Below are 14,721 nucleotides of genomic sequence, written 5' to 3'. Positions count from 1 at the left end.
TCCTCAGTCCTCGTTTTAGTTGTTTCTCAATACTGGAAAATGAAGCCATGACCAGTCCTCCTTTTACCTTAGTTTTTGTTGTAACACCTAAAATTTTGTATTCGTTTTTTTTTTTTTTTTTTTTTTTTAAGAAAAAAAAGGCCATGCTTCAAAGAAGCAGTAAGAAGGAATAATGTTGGGGTTTGCGCCCTTGGTGTGGCCACTAAGCAGACGCACCACACTTCGGAAGTGTTTTACGCTTTAGGTTGTTACCTGCGGCATGCAACGCTTGGAGGCGGTCGATGCTCTGGGGCATGTCAACTTGTTGAGAACCAGCATGAGTCCCTCATGATGGAGGACACATCTCCCGAGGAGGTGCAAACCAAACCTGAGTAGCAATTTCACCTGACAGCTATGCTGGGGGTCCGCCCTTTCATATGCATCACCCTGTTTGAAGGGGGCACGTTCTCTATGACGTGGAGCAGCAGGGGAGCCGTGCTTATAGAACCGCTCTTTCCGCATCGCTCTGTGTCTGAGTCCAGTGTGTGTGCAGAGGTGTGCATTGGTTCAAGCTTGATGTGTGTGTATGTGAAGACAAGCTCAACATGATGCATGCGTCTCTTGTCCCGGATGGTCTACAGTGCTTGTAGGGTTGGCCTTTTCGGTTCATCCTAAGTCTTGCTGCATCACCTGTGCCAAGCTGAAAGAAAAGCCATGACCACACACAGATGTATTTAATCTGTTCAATTACATAACGTGTCCAAAATCATTTTAAGATTGATCGGAATTTAAAGGAAAAAAGGTTGATACTGTCCAGTTTTTCACTGGTTCCTTAACTTACAAACTCGAGCGGGACCAAAAGTCAGTTCATATCTCGATTTGTTCATAAATCCAATGTCACTTTTACCACTAACTGAGTCAATAAGTGACATAATACAGATGTACCTCCATTTATTAGGGTCAGTAGAAAAAGCTTTAATTCAAACAATATTCTGTAAGACTCATTTCACTTATTTGAAACAAAGCTAAAATTATTTTGCAATTATTGAAGAGGGAAGAAATCCATCATTACCACTACTTCATGGTTAAGTAGACGTATTCAGCCCATAATCATGCGCAGTGTATTTCAGCTTTTGGCCACTCAGCCTTATTATCTACACAATCAAAAGGTTAATAATACAGGCACTTTTTGGTCTATTTGTGGCGTAGGTTCTGTGGAAGTCTTCTGTGAATCAATAATATATTTAAAAAAGAAGGAAAGAAGTTAACATGGAAAACTAAAATTAAACTAAAAGAAATCCCTGTAGTTTAATTTCTTGAATGCGCAAGTCAACCAAGCTGTAAACACTTTGGTTGTGTTTTGAACAAAGATGGTCCCACACTCCTGTTTGGATGAGTTAGGGTTTTACTTCCAGCTGACGACTGGACATGGAAATGTGGGTTGCCTTCACTCTCAGAAAACAGTTTTCAGAAAAGAGATGAGTGAAGAAAATACAATGAAAAATAAATTCAGTCTGGAAAAAATTTTAAGCTCAATCTTCAAAAAAAAATTACTTGAACATTTGTAATGCAAGGAGCCGGTGTAATGGCATGTTTTTTCTTCATGGTGAAAAATAGCACATTTCAAATGGGATCCTATCAAAATCATGAATTTAGAAATGGTAGGCGAACTCAAAAAAAAATTAAAATGTACACTTTTAACTGTTTAGCAGGGTTTAATTCATGGCCCTTAATTATAGCATCCCCACCACATTTGAAACTAATTTTTTTTTTTTGTACCCTCCACCCTCAGATCGAGAAGATCATGACGCTGATAGGAGCTGGGATCGACTTCTCCAAAGAACAGCCGCCCACTTCCTCAGGTGAGACGGTGTTATTAAACACAAACAGAAGGTGGTATTGGAGAGGCTGACTTGAATGACACAGTAACTCACATGATACGGTTGGAATATATGTTTAGCAACCTATCACAAAGGCTCAGAAGAAACTAAAATCATTAGGGGAGTTGGTGTTTGGGAACATTTCACCGAAGCTTAATTGGTAATCTAGTAAAGTCACCGAAGAACGGTAATGATGTATAAGCATTGTGAATGAAAAGTTGGTTTCTCATTCTTTGGGCACACTGACCATGTTGTACTTTTCCCAATTTTGCAGGAGTACCATGTATCAAAATGCAAGTAGTGACTCTAATTTAAGCACGGCGGAGCTTCTTCTGTACCAGTGGCCTGGTTTTCCTGCGTGGTAGACAGTGAATGTGCACAGACTGTAGATTAGATAAATGGAAGACTTTTTTTTTTTTTTCCTGCTCACTTTAAAAATATATTTATTTATTTATACTTTAGATGTAAACTTTTTTAAAAAAAAAAAAAAAATTCTGCCTATTCCTGTATAAATTATAACCCTCCTTGCAGCTTGTGGTCCTACCTTGTGTTTGTGCCATTCAGTGTGTGCTGTGAGATTGAGTGTATGGTAGGTTCCTTTCTTATGCCCACTGCCCTTTGATTTTAACTAAATGTGTGAATCAGTGGTGCTGCACTTACACCTATAAGAGCTCCGCATAGGAGTTGAATGGGTTCGGTTAGGACATTATGCTGGATCAGGTGGTTCCTTGCTGTGTTCCACAACTGAACTTTTGGGACTCAACCCACCACGACTATAAAGCCCTGCTGTAACTGAATGAGCATAGTAGTTGGCGCCACTGCCTCTGGACTCAAAGGTCCTCTATTTGATTCTCACCTCCTGCTGTAGTACCCTTGAGCAAGGTACTTACCCTAAGTTGCTCCAGTAAAAATGACCCAACTATATAAATTGGTAAGTCATTGTAAGTAGCTTGACATTGTATGTTACACTGGCAGAATAAATAAATGTAATAATGTAATGGAAGGATAAGGAAAATACATGTCAAATGGTGAATGGCCTCTTTCTCCATTGTAAGACTGCTTTTCAGTTTTGCACAAATGCTTTTTTTCTGCTCTTTACATCAGAATCCAGGTCTTTGTTGGTGGATCAGCTTTTGATTTGAATGCCATTGGTGAGATCTGCCCTCACATGCTGTGTACAAAGGTGCACCTTGCAAGATGGTATGTGGCCTTTGGCCTGTTGTCTAGAGGACACAGCAAAAGAGGTGATTCATTCTCTGCTTTGTCACACGGTGAGTTTAAGTGACTTGGATATTACCAATTAGCTGTACTCCCATTTGGCTTTGAGGAGGCCCCAATCATGTTGTTCCATTTAGTGTGAATGGTCCTTTAGGCTGGTGAGAGAAGGATCACACTGAATTGCACACATGATGGGTACTGATGAGATTCATAAAGACGTCCCTTCTTGGTGTTAGGAGCCTTGGCAGACAGTTTGGTGGTGGGACTTAGGAGAGCGTCTTGGGACATGTGGAGTTGAAATCAATCATCCCGATGGGTGGGAGACGTCAGCCTCTGACCTTCAGCTCTCCTCAGCTCTCGGGCGAAATTCGAGCATGTAGCATTCTGTAATGTTCCACTAGGGCAGCAGGTAACATAGCGGCTAGAGCCGTTGCCTTACGATCGAAAGACCCAGGTTGCAGTCCCACCCCCTTCCATTGTGCCCTTGAGAAAGGTACTTGCCTTTAATTGCACCACAAAAAAATTACCCAGCTGTATAAATATGTAAATCATTGTAAGTCACTTTGGAGAAAAGTGTCAAATAATGAGTAAATAACTAAATAGAATCACATACGTCTCAGAGAATACAAAAATTCCTTACATCAACAATTAGAGGTCGAATTGTGAATTATAGCAGACCGATCGAAACATTACGCCCTCTGCTGCCCAAAGAAGGATGCCTGTCTTGTATTTGCTCCAGCTTTCCGGGCAGAAAGGGAACGGGGCTTATTTCAGGCCTGCTGCACACAGCCTGGTGCCACTGCTGCTGGTGTACGCAGGCAGGGCCCAGTGCAACTACAGTGCGACATCTTGGCATATTCCCCATTCTGCTCGACGGCGTTGTCTCGGCGTTGTCTCGGCATTGTGTGCAAGGTGACCCCTGCAAGCCGAACACACACCAGCCTGTTTCTGCTCCTCTTACCGCCCAGTCCGAAAATGCTCATCCTCCCAGCAGGCTCCAACCCCTAAACGTTTCCTTTTCATTACCGTTTCAGATGTGCAAATTCATGTAATGAGAGCACGGTGCACCTCGCGAACCAGTAAAGCGTTATCACGATCCTGCGTGGTTACGGCAGCGTCTCAAGTGCGTAAAGTGGAAACTGGGTAATCCGCTTACGGGAAACTGCAGAAAAAGTGGTGTGCGGGTAGCTTCTTCTAGTATCTTTAATACCTAAGATGCTTTAGGCATTTCATGTAGCACTTTAAAAATGGGGTCTGCAATTTGTGCGTTTAACGCAGCATTTCACTTTTTATTGTCTGCGGATTCCGAGTGCGCTGCTTCACTCGGGGTCTTCTTCCGTATGTGTTGCCCCAGTAATCGTATCTCTCCAGCTCTGCTCGGGCTCTGTTCTCCTCCCAGACTTGGTGCAAAGCAGGGTCTGCTGCCACCGCCGTCTCCAGCTGGGCTCCTTGACCCAGTTTGTTTCCGTTGCCGACAAAGTGGATGGGCTTCGCCTGCTCTGTTTGTTCACGTTGCCGGCTTCCCTGTTGGGCGGCTGTAATTGTAGAGAGCTGGGTGTTTGAAGAAGAAATTTGTCTGTCACCTTCTCCCATGTCTTCATAATTTTGTGCTCATGTCTTTCTCCTTTGTTCTCTCTCTCTCTGGCACCACTGTGAATTCAGAACCCCCACCGCCCCCCCGTGCGTGTACACACACACACACACACACACACACACACACACACACACACACACACGCACTCACCCTGGCCCCCGCTGATTCAGCCTGTTTAATTGCTTGTTAACAGCGAAGATCAATAGGGAACCACGCTGGGGCTTGGGTAGCAGACATTGGATCTTCTGCTGACGCTTGCGCCGGTCTTCCAGCACCATATGCAACTGGTGGTTGTTCTGTATCGCACGCCGTCGATGAGAGCATGGTATCCTCCTTTGTCTGCATGAAAATGTGAAGTTCAGTGTTCAAATAGCACCAGCTGCAGTCTTATGCATAAGATAAAATAACAGATAAAAGAATATACAAAGAGATAAACAAAATAAAGAGAAATGCTCATTAAAAATATGTGGTAATGCTCAACACATTCGTACGTTTATTAATTTAGCGGACGCTTTTCTCCAAAGTGACTTCCAACAGATATTATGTAGTGTTATCAGCCCACACACCTTATTCACCAAGTTGACTTACACTGCTAGATACACTACTTACACTGGGTCACACATCTGTCAAACAGTGAACTTTACAACTTTGAATAACTATACATGTATGTATGCGTGTGTGTGTGTGTGTGTGTGTGTGTGTGTGTGTGTATATATACATATATCAACTTAGTACATAATCATATTTATGTACATTGCATACCTTGCATTTATATAAAGTACATTATGGAATGGTATTAACTGTTTCATTTAGCACTTGTATCATTAAACTTTGTAATTGTAAACTTTTAGCACCATTACTGGTGTCTAACTTATTTCCAGCACATTTAAATTGTATTTATTAATTTATCTGATACTTTTTTCCCAAGCAACTTGCAATATTAAGGTACCTACAATGATTTATCCATTTATACAGCTTGGAAATACTACTGGAGCAATTAAGGATAAGTACCTTACTCAAGGGTACTACGATAGTAGTTGACGTTCGAACCGGCAACATTCAGATTCAAAGTCAGCAACCCCAATCCTCTCAGTAGAGAGTAAATATAATTTCTGCTGGAGTAGAGTACGCAAGAGAGATAGTAAGTATAAACTGCAGTCGTGTTATCTGTGAGAATGTGTAATATGTACACAAACACTAAGAACCTTGTCCTGTTGCAATGGATAATACTGGAAATAATATCAAGATAATTTGATATCAAACTGATGAATTACATTTCTGGATAAAGTGAAGACAAATGAAATATGACTTCCAGTTCTGTCACCCATGTGCCCCATAAAGGTTACAGGAATGATAGTAAGTTGTGTGGTTCTGGAGGGCTCATTGGGAAGGGACCTTGGCCTCGGGTTGAGAGAGCGAGCGGTGCCAAGAACTTTCCCGGTGCACTAGGTGTTGGTGCATTGTCAGCCCATCACGTCCATCAGCGTCCAGGTTCGAGTCCCACCTCCTGCTTGTGCAACCATTGATCGTACTACTTATTTCGAACTATACGTCAAAATTACCCAGCTGTATCAATGGGTAAAACACTGTAATTAGCTTAATATTGTATGTCTGACCGTGACTTGTAATTGCAAGCAAAGGGTTTGACCCGAGAACCATATTGGCCACGCGTTGGGAGTCGCACGTAGCATGAGCCTCTCCTCCAGGCCTGTTTGTTAGGAACTGGGAGCTGCTCTGTCTGCACTACCTGTTGACACTGGCTAGTTTGTCCACATTCCCTTCATCTCATATGATGATTTGTGAACTGCTGTGAATTCACTTTAGAAGTAGAAATATGGCATCTCTGTTCCTGACTGTGTCCAGCCTTCATCCCCTGTTTAATTGCCCTTCCTTCATCGCCCAGTCATGGAGTAGGAGCTGGGAGGGTTGTAGTAAACAGTGGGACAGATCACCCTCGCAGACAATGAACAGCACCCCCACGGAGGCAGGGGCGAGGGTGAATGAGCGAGTGAGTGAGTGAGTGAGCGAGAGAGAGAGAGAGAGAAGGAGAGGGAGCACAAAGGAAGGAGGGGAAACTGGTCTCAGACAGCATAATTTTCACCATTCACGGCTCTGGAAAGACACGGATTCTTCCGTTTGTGGAAACGTCGTTTGTGAGTCACAGACAGGGAATCCCAGCCGGCGGTGCGCTGCTCTCCACCGTGGGGGTTCGCTGTGAGAAGGGGAGGGTCTTGCGGCTGAATTGGAGCACTGATGTGTGAGGGGCTGTGGAGGTGTACTGGGGTAGCTGCCGGGGGCTGTCGGAGCTGGCCGGCGGAGCGCTCGACCTCTCCGTGTTCTCGGAGCCAGACAAGTTGCTGACGGCGGGTGCGAGCGAATGGGATCTGCTGCAGTCTTTCTTTGAACGGACTTCCTGTGGGGCAGGACGGGACAGACAACCGTGGCTGGTGGTGAAGGAGGTTGGATCCACTTCGGAGGCGGGATTCATCACGGAACCGGTGGACCCGTTAACTCTGTGCCGATCATTTTTACTCTGACGAAAGCCGTTCGTCTGCGAGTATCAAGGAAGATGTGGCTGTATTGAAAGCCTGGATTGACACCGCGTCGCTGTCACAGACAGTGCTGCAAGTGGTGTCGACCGCAAAAGTTGCTCATCTTCATCGTAACGGAACTGGGTTTGCTTTTCATTGCTGATGGCTTTCAAGAATTTGGAGCTGACTGTCTGATCGGGGTGGCAGATGGTTTGGCCGGGGGGGAAGTAATACCGATTGTTGATCTTTACTGGATAAATTCTTCTTTTCAGTGTTTTTCTTTGAATTTAACTTTGAATGAATGATGAGAGTGCAAGAGTGAGTTTGTAAGAAGATGGAAAATTTTTTAAATGAATGGTTTTGTTTTTTGTCAGCGTGTCCTGTAAGGCTCTTTTAAAAGTTACACCGAAATGATATACTTAAGGCTGCTGATTCCTGACTGACTTTTTTTTTTTTTTTTCTTTCTTCCTGTCGGGTTCACTCTGTGCATAGTCACTGGTATGCTAAGGTACCAGGGGTAGTGTCACCATCAACCAGGACCCCAGGTGCCACGTGTGCCGTCACCCCTGCTCCTTCCCTGCGTGTCGGGTTTGTCCCGGCAACTTGTGACCCGACGCCTCTGTGCTCTGTCAGCGTTATTGCCGACTGATGGGGCAGAAAGAAGGTGTGGGCCAAGCAAGGGTCACCATCTAAATCACGTGACTTGTTCCTCATTGTGTCCCATCGACACTCCCAACAAGCACCCCCATCTCTTTCAGAGCATCGGACAGAGGACCATGGATGTTCACCTCTTTTACCTGTGCGCTGTGCTCTGATTCATGGAGTAATTAATGTGCTGCTTCAAATTTCTCACAGGACAGCTGAGATTTTATTTGCATTTTGTCAATTTGCAAGATTACCCTGCTTATCTGGGGGATGAGTGAATGATTCCTCAAGGTTTTTGGCAAGTTGCAACCCACCCAGATACTGCCCCTTAATCTGCCCCAGATCCACTCCCTTCCTGCCTTTTTGCCTTTACCGTGGTCATCCTGACAGTGCGGAACAGCCCTGACCATACCTCCTTCCCCTTAACCCCTCCCTTTGTGGATTAATCTTTTTGCTGGTCTAAGAGTTTGGGCCCCTACGGACCCCCGTGGGAGCCCCCGTGCCAACCTGGACACTGTCTCCCCTGCCCTCCTGGTGCTTCTGTGCCCGGCTCCGCTGGCCGAGGATGATGTGGCAGTGTCATGTCTCGTCCTCCGGGTGCCGGTGCTACCGACTGAATGGCTTCTCTCTGCTAAAGCGCCTCCCTCTCTCAGCAGGTGGTGCTGGCGCACGCTCCTTGGACCAGCCTGTGGGCGACTGGCTGGAGCATGTGGGCCTGCCCCAGTATGAGAGCAAGCTGCTGCTCAATGGCTTCGATGACCTGCGCTTCATGGTGAGTCTCGTTCCTTCTGCCCGACTGCTTTGTGTTCTCTCTGACCTTCATACCATCCTATAATATCATGCACTTTTGTCTTCAAGTCCCCAGATGGACTGGTACTGATATGTTTAATAAAGTGTGTTCTGGCAGCTTCCTAAAAGGATCATGTCAAAATGGTAATGTTCTGTGTGTATCTTCATTGTTATACCATATCCTTCTGGCTTCCCTTTCTTGATCTCCTTTGTTCTGCTGTGAAATGCAAAGATGTGCTGCAAAAATGTGAATGGAGAAGATGTGTATGGAAAAGCATTTCTTGTCTTAGTAACATCATGAACATCTTGAAATGGGTTTGTAAGATGGGGAATCAGCCACAGGTGAAATGTCTTCCCTCAAATCAGAGCATCCTCTGAAGTATCTCATGCATCATAAAGTAATAGTCAAGCAGCATCTCCTACATGTGGACAGATGACTGCTAGATTGACAGATGTTAAAGAAAATGCGCGTTTTACGCTTCTGTTCTGCTTTGCTTTTTAAATGCATCCTGAATGCATCAGATTGAGAACAACTGCTGTAATTTATTCAGATTGGCCTCTTCTAGAGGAGTTGAAAGAGCAAATTTGATACGGCCATTGTGGTATGAATTAGCCTCTGGTTTCACCCCAGCCACGCTTATTGACTTCCATACCAAATGGATGCCTTTAAAAACAGCTTAAATTGTTAAATGGAAAGACGAGAAGGAAATGCCTCCCCTCCCAAAGATCAGTCTTCCTGAGTAAACCACTTTTAAATATTTAAAGACCCAAAAAAGCAAAAAGGCCTGGTAGCCAAGAAAGTGTCACAGCATTGTAAACAAGGTAGTTGGAAGCTGAAGGATATGTACTGGTGTCTTTAGGCTTGCGTTGTCGTTGATTTTTACAGGTTGGAGAGCTTGCTTCACAGGCTTACAGATGTTTGTAAAATTACTGTTCTAAGAGACCCAGGCAGACACTCCTCCCTTGTGAAGAAACCCATAATTATGAAAAGAACTTGAAAGTCTCCCCTATGAATGCCTCATTGCCTCTAGACCAGTACAGACCAAGCAGAGGAGTACTTTTCAATCGATTGACTGTCCAAGAGCTTAGCTGTTCTTGCAATATAATGAAATTCCACTCCAGCACACCACTGGATATGGTCTGCTGGACCAGCAAGGTTGTCAAACCCCACGTGTATCATGCTTTGTTGTCAGTGTCATGAGTTGGAGTTTTTTGTCGTCATGGCAGCTAATGAGGATGGATGTTGAAGATAGAGGAGAGGTCCAAGCTGGACTATAAAAGTAGCCCCCTGGTTCCTTATGAAGGGAAAAAAGCAAGGAGCAGCTGTTGAGGAAGGGAAAGGTACAAAGATGGATGGGTGGGTGGCGGAGGGATGGTTTCTCATTGTGTTGCCGTGTCCTCCCTCAGGAGTCATTTTTTACAAAAAGCTGCTGGTTCAGACACAGATTCAGAAAGAGGGTGATTCAGAGAGCTGTCACATTGCAAACTGCAGTTTATTCAGAGCCAAATGAGGGTGTCAGAGACCGGAACAGCAAGGTATGGAGAGGCACACTTTGAAGGTGAACCCCCAAAGTGACAACCACAGCACATGTACAGTACATTTATTGTCTCTGAGAAAGCCAGTTTGAAAGAGAGACTGCGCATCAGGTGGAGATGTTAGTTCTACAGAAGAGCTACTTGCCTTTAGCTGTTTCTGAAGAGCCTACCGTGGCCATGTGGTGAGCCAAGAAACACCTCATGGACCATCTTCTCACCCAAGTCACTGAAAGGGACCCTCACCCTTAGGTAGAGCAGAGGGCTCCATCAAGTACACGGGCATCAGGTTATGGGCCCTCAAGAAACCAGGTTGCTTTATTCTCGGATGCTGCCTACACTACTGACCCTCTCAGAAGTGATTTAGTAACCAGGAGTCCCCTGCATCATGGCAAGTCAATTGTTCTGACCATCAAGGAGAAAAGATTGTTTTTGCTTAAGACACCATCCAGTTCTTATTGTCAAAGATGGAGCACTGGGTCCTTCTCTGATGTATTAGTAGGTCTACAATTTCAGTTGTAGAGGTCGCTGAGCCCCTGTCAGGTCACAGGATATGCTTTCTCTCCATTTCCTGGCCCCATGGCGATGTTGAGGTGGTGTTCATGCATATGCTGCTATGAAGTAAGAGGTCGCAACAGTCTGTCGTTATGTGGATCATACATCTAGCAGGATTACAAATAAGAGCTTGTGAAGTGTGCAATAATATATAAGTTCTCCCTCATCAGATGAGGATGTTTCGCTGCTGAATTCTTATTCAGGGCTTTCATGTTGGAGGCATGGAAATTTCAAAGAACTGGCGGAAGAAAGAAGCCCAGTGTCCCCTGTCAATCCAAGTCTGCCTCTATTTTTGGAACTGGAGAATGGCAAGACTGGGGGGAATTGTAGGGGAGCGCTGGAGTTTGAGAGGTGATGGAACTTTGCTGGGTTTTGGCATTCTGCTCCTCTCTGCTTTTGACATCGATGCCCGATTTCGAACATCCAAAATTCTGTTAAAGCCACTGTACGGGCAGCACTCGCCGTTAGGTATCGGCTGCCAAACTCCGTGGTTCATATTAAACCCCATCTCATCCCACAGGGCTCAGCGCCTGAGTGTGGCCTTTGCCCGACCGTGTTCCTCTAGCCTTCAGCTTGTTCTGAAACAAAGAGGTGGCGTTACATGGGACAGCGAGGGGCTTGTTTATTTTTAGCGCTGTTTGCGATTGTGATTTTCCTCACGGCGTAATTAAAAATGCATTTGCAGCCAGATGAACTCATTGAAATAGAGCCTCTTGTACATCCACGCAAAAAAAAGCACACCCCGCTCTCCACAGTTTATTCTAGAGCGTTTCATAGAGTGTTTTACACACGCACAGTCGGAAACCACTTATCCCAAGCGGGGTCATGGCAAACCGGAGCCTATCCTGGTAGCGCAGGGCATAAGGCTGTAGGGGGCCAGTCTGCCGCAAGGCACCCCAAGCCAAACCCACCGTGCCACCGCACCCCCCCACTACCATAGAACGTTCTTATGGCCTATTCCCTTGATCCAAACTAGTCCAGTCCATTCTTTCCATCATTGAAAAACCACACGATTCATATCATTCGCTGAACTACCTTGAAAAATCCTCTTAGATGCCTAGTTCAGCTGATGGTTGTAGCTGACTCACCATGCTGGTGGAAGAAGGGTGCCTGTCCTTTTTGGCTTGGAAAATCCAGCCGCACTGCAGGGTAAGACTGTTGAAGCTGAAGGCATCCTTCTCTATAACAACGAAAGGCGCTGAGCCATCATGCTTACATAAGTATTGATATTGCAATGTTTTAAAATTAGCACTCTGTGTCTACCTTTGTCTACCTTTGACCCTGCTGGCATTCCTTTGTTCAGAACTCCAAATAGACCCACTGGGTATTGTTTCCACTCAGTGACCAGAGACAGGAAAATCAGTTGCTGCTGAATGGTGGAATCAGTGTGAGTAACTACTTTAGAGCCAGGGCTGCAGTGTTGGCCTTTTCCCAGGAAGCTCCAGCTCATGGGCCACAAGGTGATGGAGAAAGTGTAGTGCGTTATAGGTTGATGCACAGAGATGCTGAGAGAGTCGGCACCCTCTGCGGCCCCTAATCTGGTCATTTTGCTGGCTGATGGCAAAGCTCGGCACTGCGTGCGACTCAGCGAGTGGTGTGAGGATCATCGTTGTACTACATCGTGTGGTTGGTGAGCGGGGACAGCTCATTAAATGAACCTCGTTTATTTTAAAGTGACTGGGACAAAGTGGGGGGAGGGGTTAACCTGGATGGTTGTCTGTTTTTCCACCCGTGGAAGGCCTGAGATGCAGTGAACGGCGATGTTTCGCTTTTGCAGTGCTGCTAATGGCTGCAATGCTCAATACGCAAGGAATTTTCTGAGACGAGGGACTCGCCAGTGGGACGGAACGAGATGAACGCTTAACCTGGGTCACCTCCGTCTTGATGAGACACAGCAGCTTCCGAGTCTGCGTGGAGCAAAGCGAGCGTGTTGACTGAGGTGGTGGGGGAGCAGATGCCAAGGGAGGCTAAGATCAGACAAGGTCACGAGTGCCCATGTGATCTAGTCTGAATTGCAGGGAAACATTGGTCTGAGGCATTAGGCACATAGTCTGACTGTGTGTTTCTGTGGCTGCATGGAAATACTGCTTGTTGCCTGGAAATCCTCCCCATGCCACGTGTTCCGGGTGGCGTCGGCAGAAGTGACTGTCGTCCTCGTGTATCTTTGCACAGGATATGCGGACACGCCCGGACGGTAGGGCGGCACCGTTGCCGCCTCTTGCGGTTTCCTTGTGTCGAGAGGAAACTTGATCATTGTCCATCTGGGGCAGCGTGCCCTGGGTGTCGATGGTAGAGGAGAATTTGCCGCTTGACTACGACAGCACCACGTACCACATCAGAAAGGCAAACGAGTGAGACCTGGACACCCCAAAGGCTGCTACTAATACGCAGGAACTCATGGCGTGTCAGAAGAGAATTACTTCTGTCGTCCAATATTGTTGCTTGTCATGTTTCTCCATGGCACTGACAGATGCACAGCAGTGGAGCAGCTATTGTGCGTTGAGCTGCCTAGTCTTCCCATCCTGCGAATTCCCACTGCAGGAAACCAGTGATGAGCAGATGGGCTGTCTTTTCGGAGCCTTTTTTTTCCCTCTTTTCCTGCCTTTTCACATCATGTGGATTAAGTGTTTTAAACAACACCACTTTGCTGATCAGTATTGTGGCGCGCGGCACTCTGCGTTTGGACGACACGAAGGAGGACGCACAGGCAGCGTTCATTTCGAATGTTTTATGAGAACACCGGCACACGGGGAAACGATGCTCTCAGTCGAAGGACCCCGTTTCCTCAAGGACCTGCCCTTCAAGCCAGTTTTTCCAGCTTGCTTTCTTTTTTCTCCCCACCTGCAAACATGGTCACCCCATAATTTTCCCCAGATGTTCTCCCAGTGGTTGAACGCTTTATTTACAATTACCCATAATCCATCTCTTCACATTAAACACATTTCCCGCTCAAACTCGCGGCAACATGTGTCATTACAATAACATTCTTAATTTTTTAATCCACTTATGGCTGGATATGCTTAAGTGATCTGATTATGGCTCTCAAGGCTCCAACAGCATAGTCCCCTCTTGGTTCTTCATCCAACGATCTGGTCACGGGTCTGTTTCAGTATGGGCTGTGCTAGTGCTGCCAGCTTTACAAGTGCGAACCTTAGCGGGTAACAGCCTGTGGTGAGTAGTAAATGCTTGTACTGCGTAAAGGCTGTGAACTCGGATGGCCTCGAGGAGCGCTCAAGAACAGAAGTGCTTGTCATTGAGCGCAAAGTCCAGCTGAGCACTTTCCCCAAATGTAACCCCCCATCGCCTCCCGTGTCTTATTGTTCGTTTCCTAATTTCCCGTGTCGGAGGACGATGAGAAGCCGATTGCTGGAGGAGGGAGTCGTATCCATGAGCAACAGGCTGTTTTATACCGTGTCTTTTCTGGGCGTCATGCTGATGCTCTTGGAAGACGGGTGGCAAACAGAGACCCTGCCAGGGTTGTTCATCTGCATAGCGCTGGGCATCACCCGTCATCGTGCATTTAACTCAGTGGTGGAGACTGCCCGTATGGCAGTCTAGAACAATCTGTGATACTTCTCTGTGCTTCGTGGAATTTTGTTCCAGGTGAAGTGACCCATGCAGATTGTAAACACCCCCCGAGGAGCAACCCAAACTGCAGCAAGCTGTTTTTTTGCAAAGCAACGTCTATGTCTTGCTAAGTTCTATTGTACCTTAAATTGTAATAATAATGAAAAATTTAACCGTGTAGCTGTCAGATTGTGATGTTCTTTGGAAACATCCATCAGACTGAATTTTTTTTTAATTTTTTTTGTTCTTTTTAAATTAAATAAACAATATAATTGTCCCCTGCATTAACCTGACCTACTGTCATTAAGACATTGAGTGTTAGATCTTTAGGATATTGAAGTGACTGTTTAACATTGCACCTCCTTTCGCAGTTTGCGTTAAGTCTCTCATTCGCTTAGGCATTCGAGAACCTCATCTAATGGATTAAAGT

General features: G+C 45.7%; 1 protein-coding gene across 5 annotated transcripts in view; it reads left to right on the top strand.

Moving 5' to 3' along the window:
• Positions 1–14,721, top strand: part of anks1aa (ankyrin repeat and sterile alpha motif domain containing 1Aa) — a 90,870-nt gene that overhangs the window by 54,069 nt on the left and 22,080 nt on the right. For 3 of the 5 annotated variants that reach the window (XM_029246403.1, XM_029246400.1, XM_029246401.1), the window contains exons 16-17: positions 1,772–1,841; positions 8,501–8,619. In XM_029246403.1, coding sequence (XP_029102236.1) covers positions 1,772–1,841; positions 8,501–8,619 — 189 coding nt within the window. The remainder of the gene's footprint in view (positions 1–1,771; positions 1,842–8,500; positions 8,620–14,721) is intronic. The other 2 variants (XM_029246404.1, XM_029246402.1) reach the window with 1 other exon arrangement.

The sequence above is a fragment of the Scleropages formosus genome, chromosome 19, assembly GCF_900964775.1.
Source record: "Scleropages formosus chromosome 19, fSclFor1.1, whole genome shotgun sequence".
Classification (NCBI taxonomy): Eukaryota; Metazoa; Chordata; class Actinopteri; order Osteoglossiformes; family Osteoglossidae; genus Scleropages; species Scleropages formosus.
This window is presented reverse-complemented; position numbering and strand designations above follow the sequence as displayed.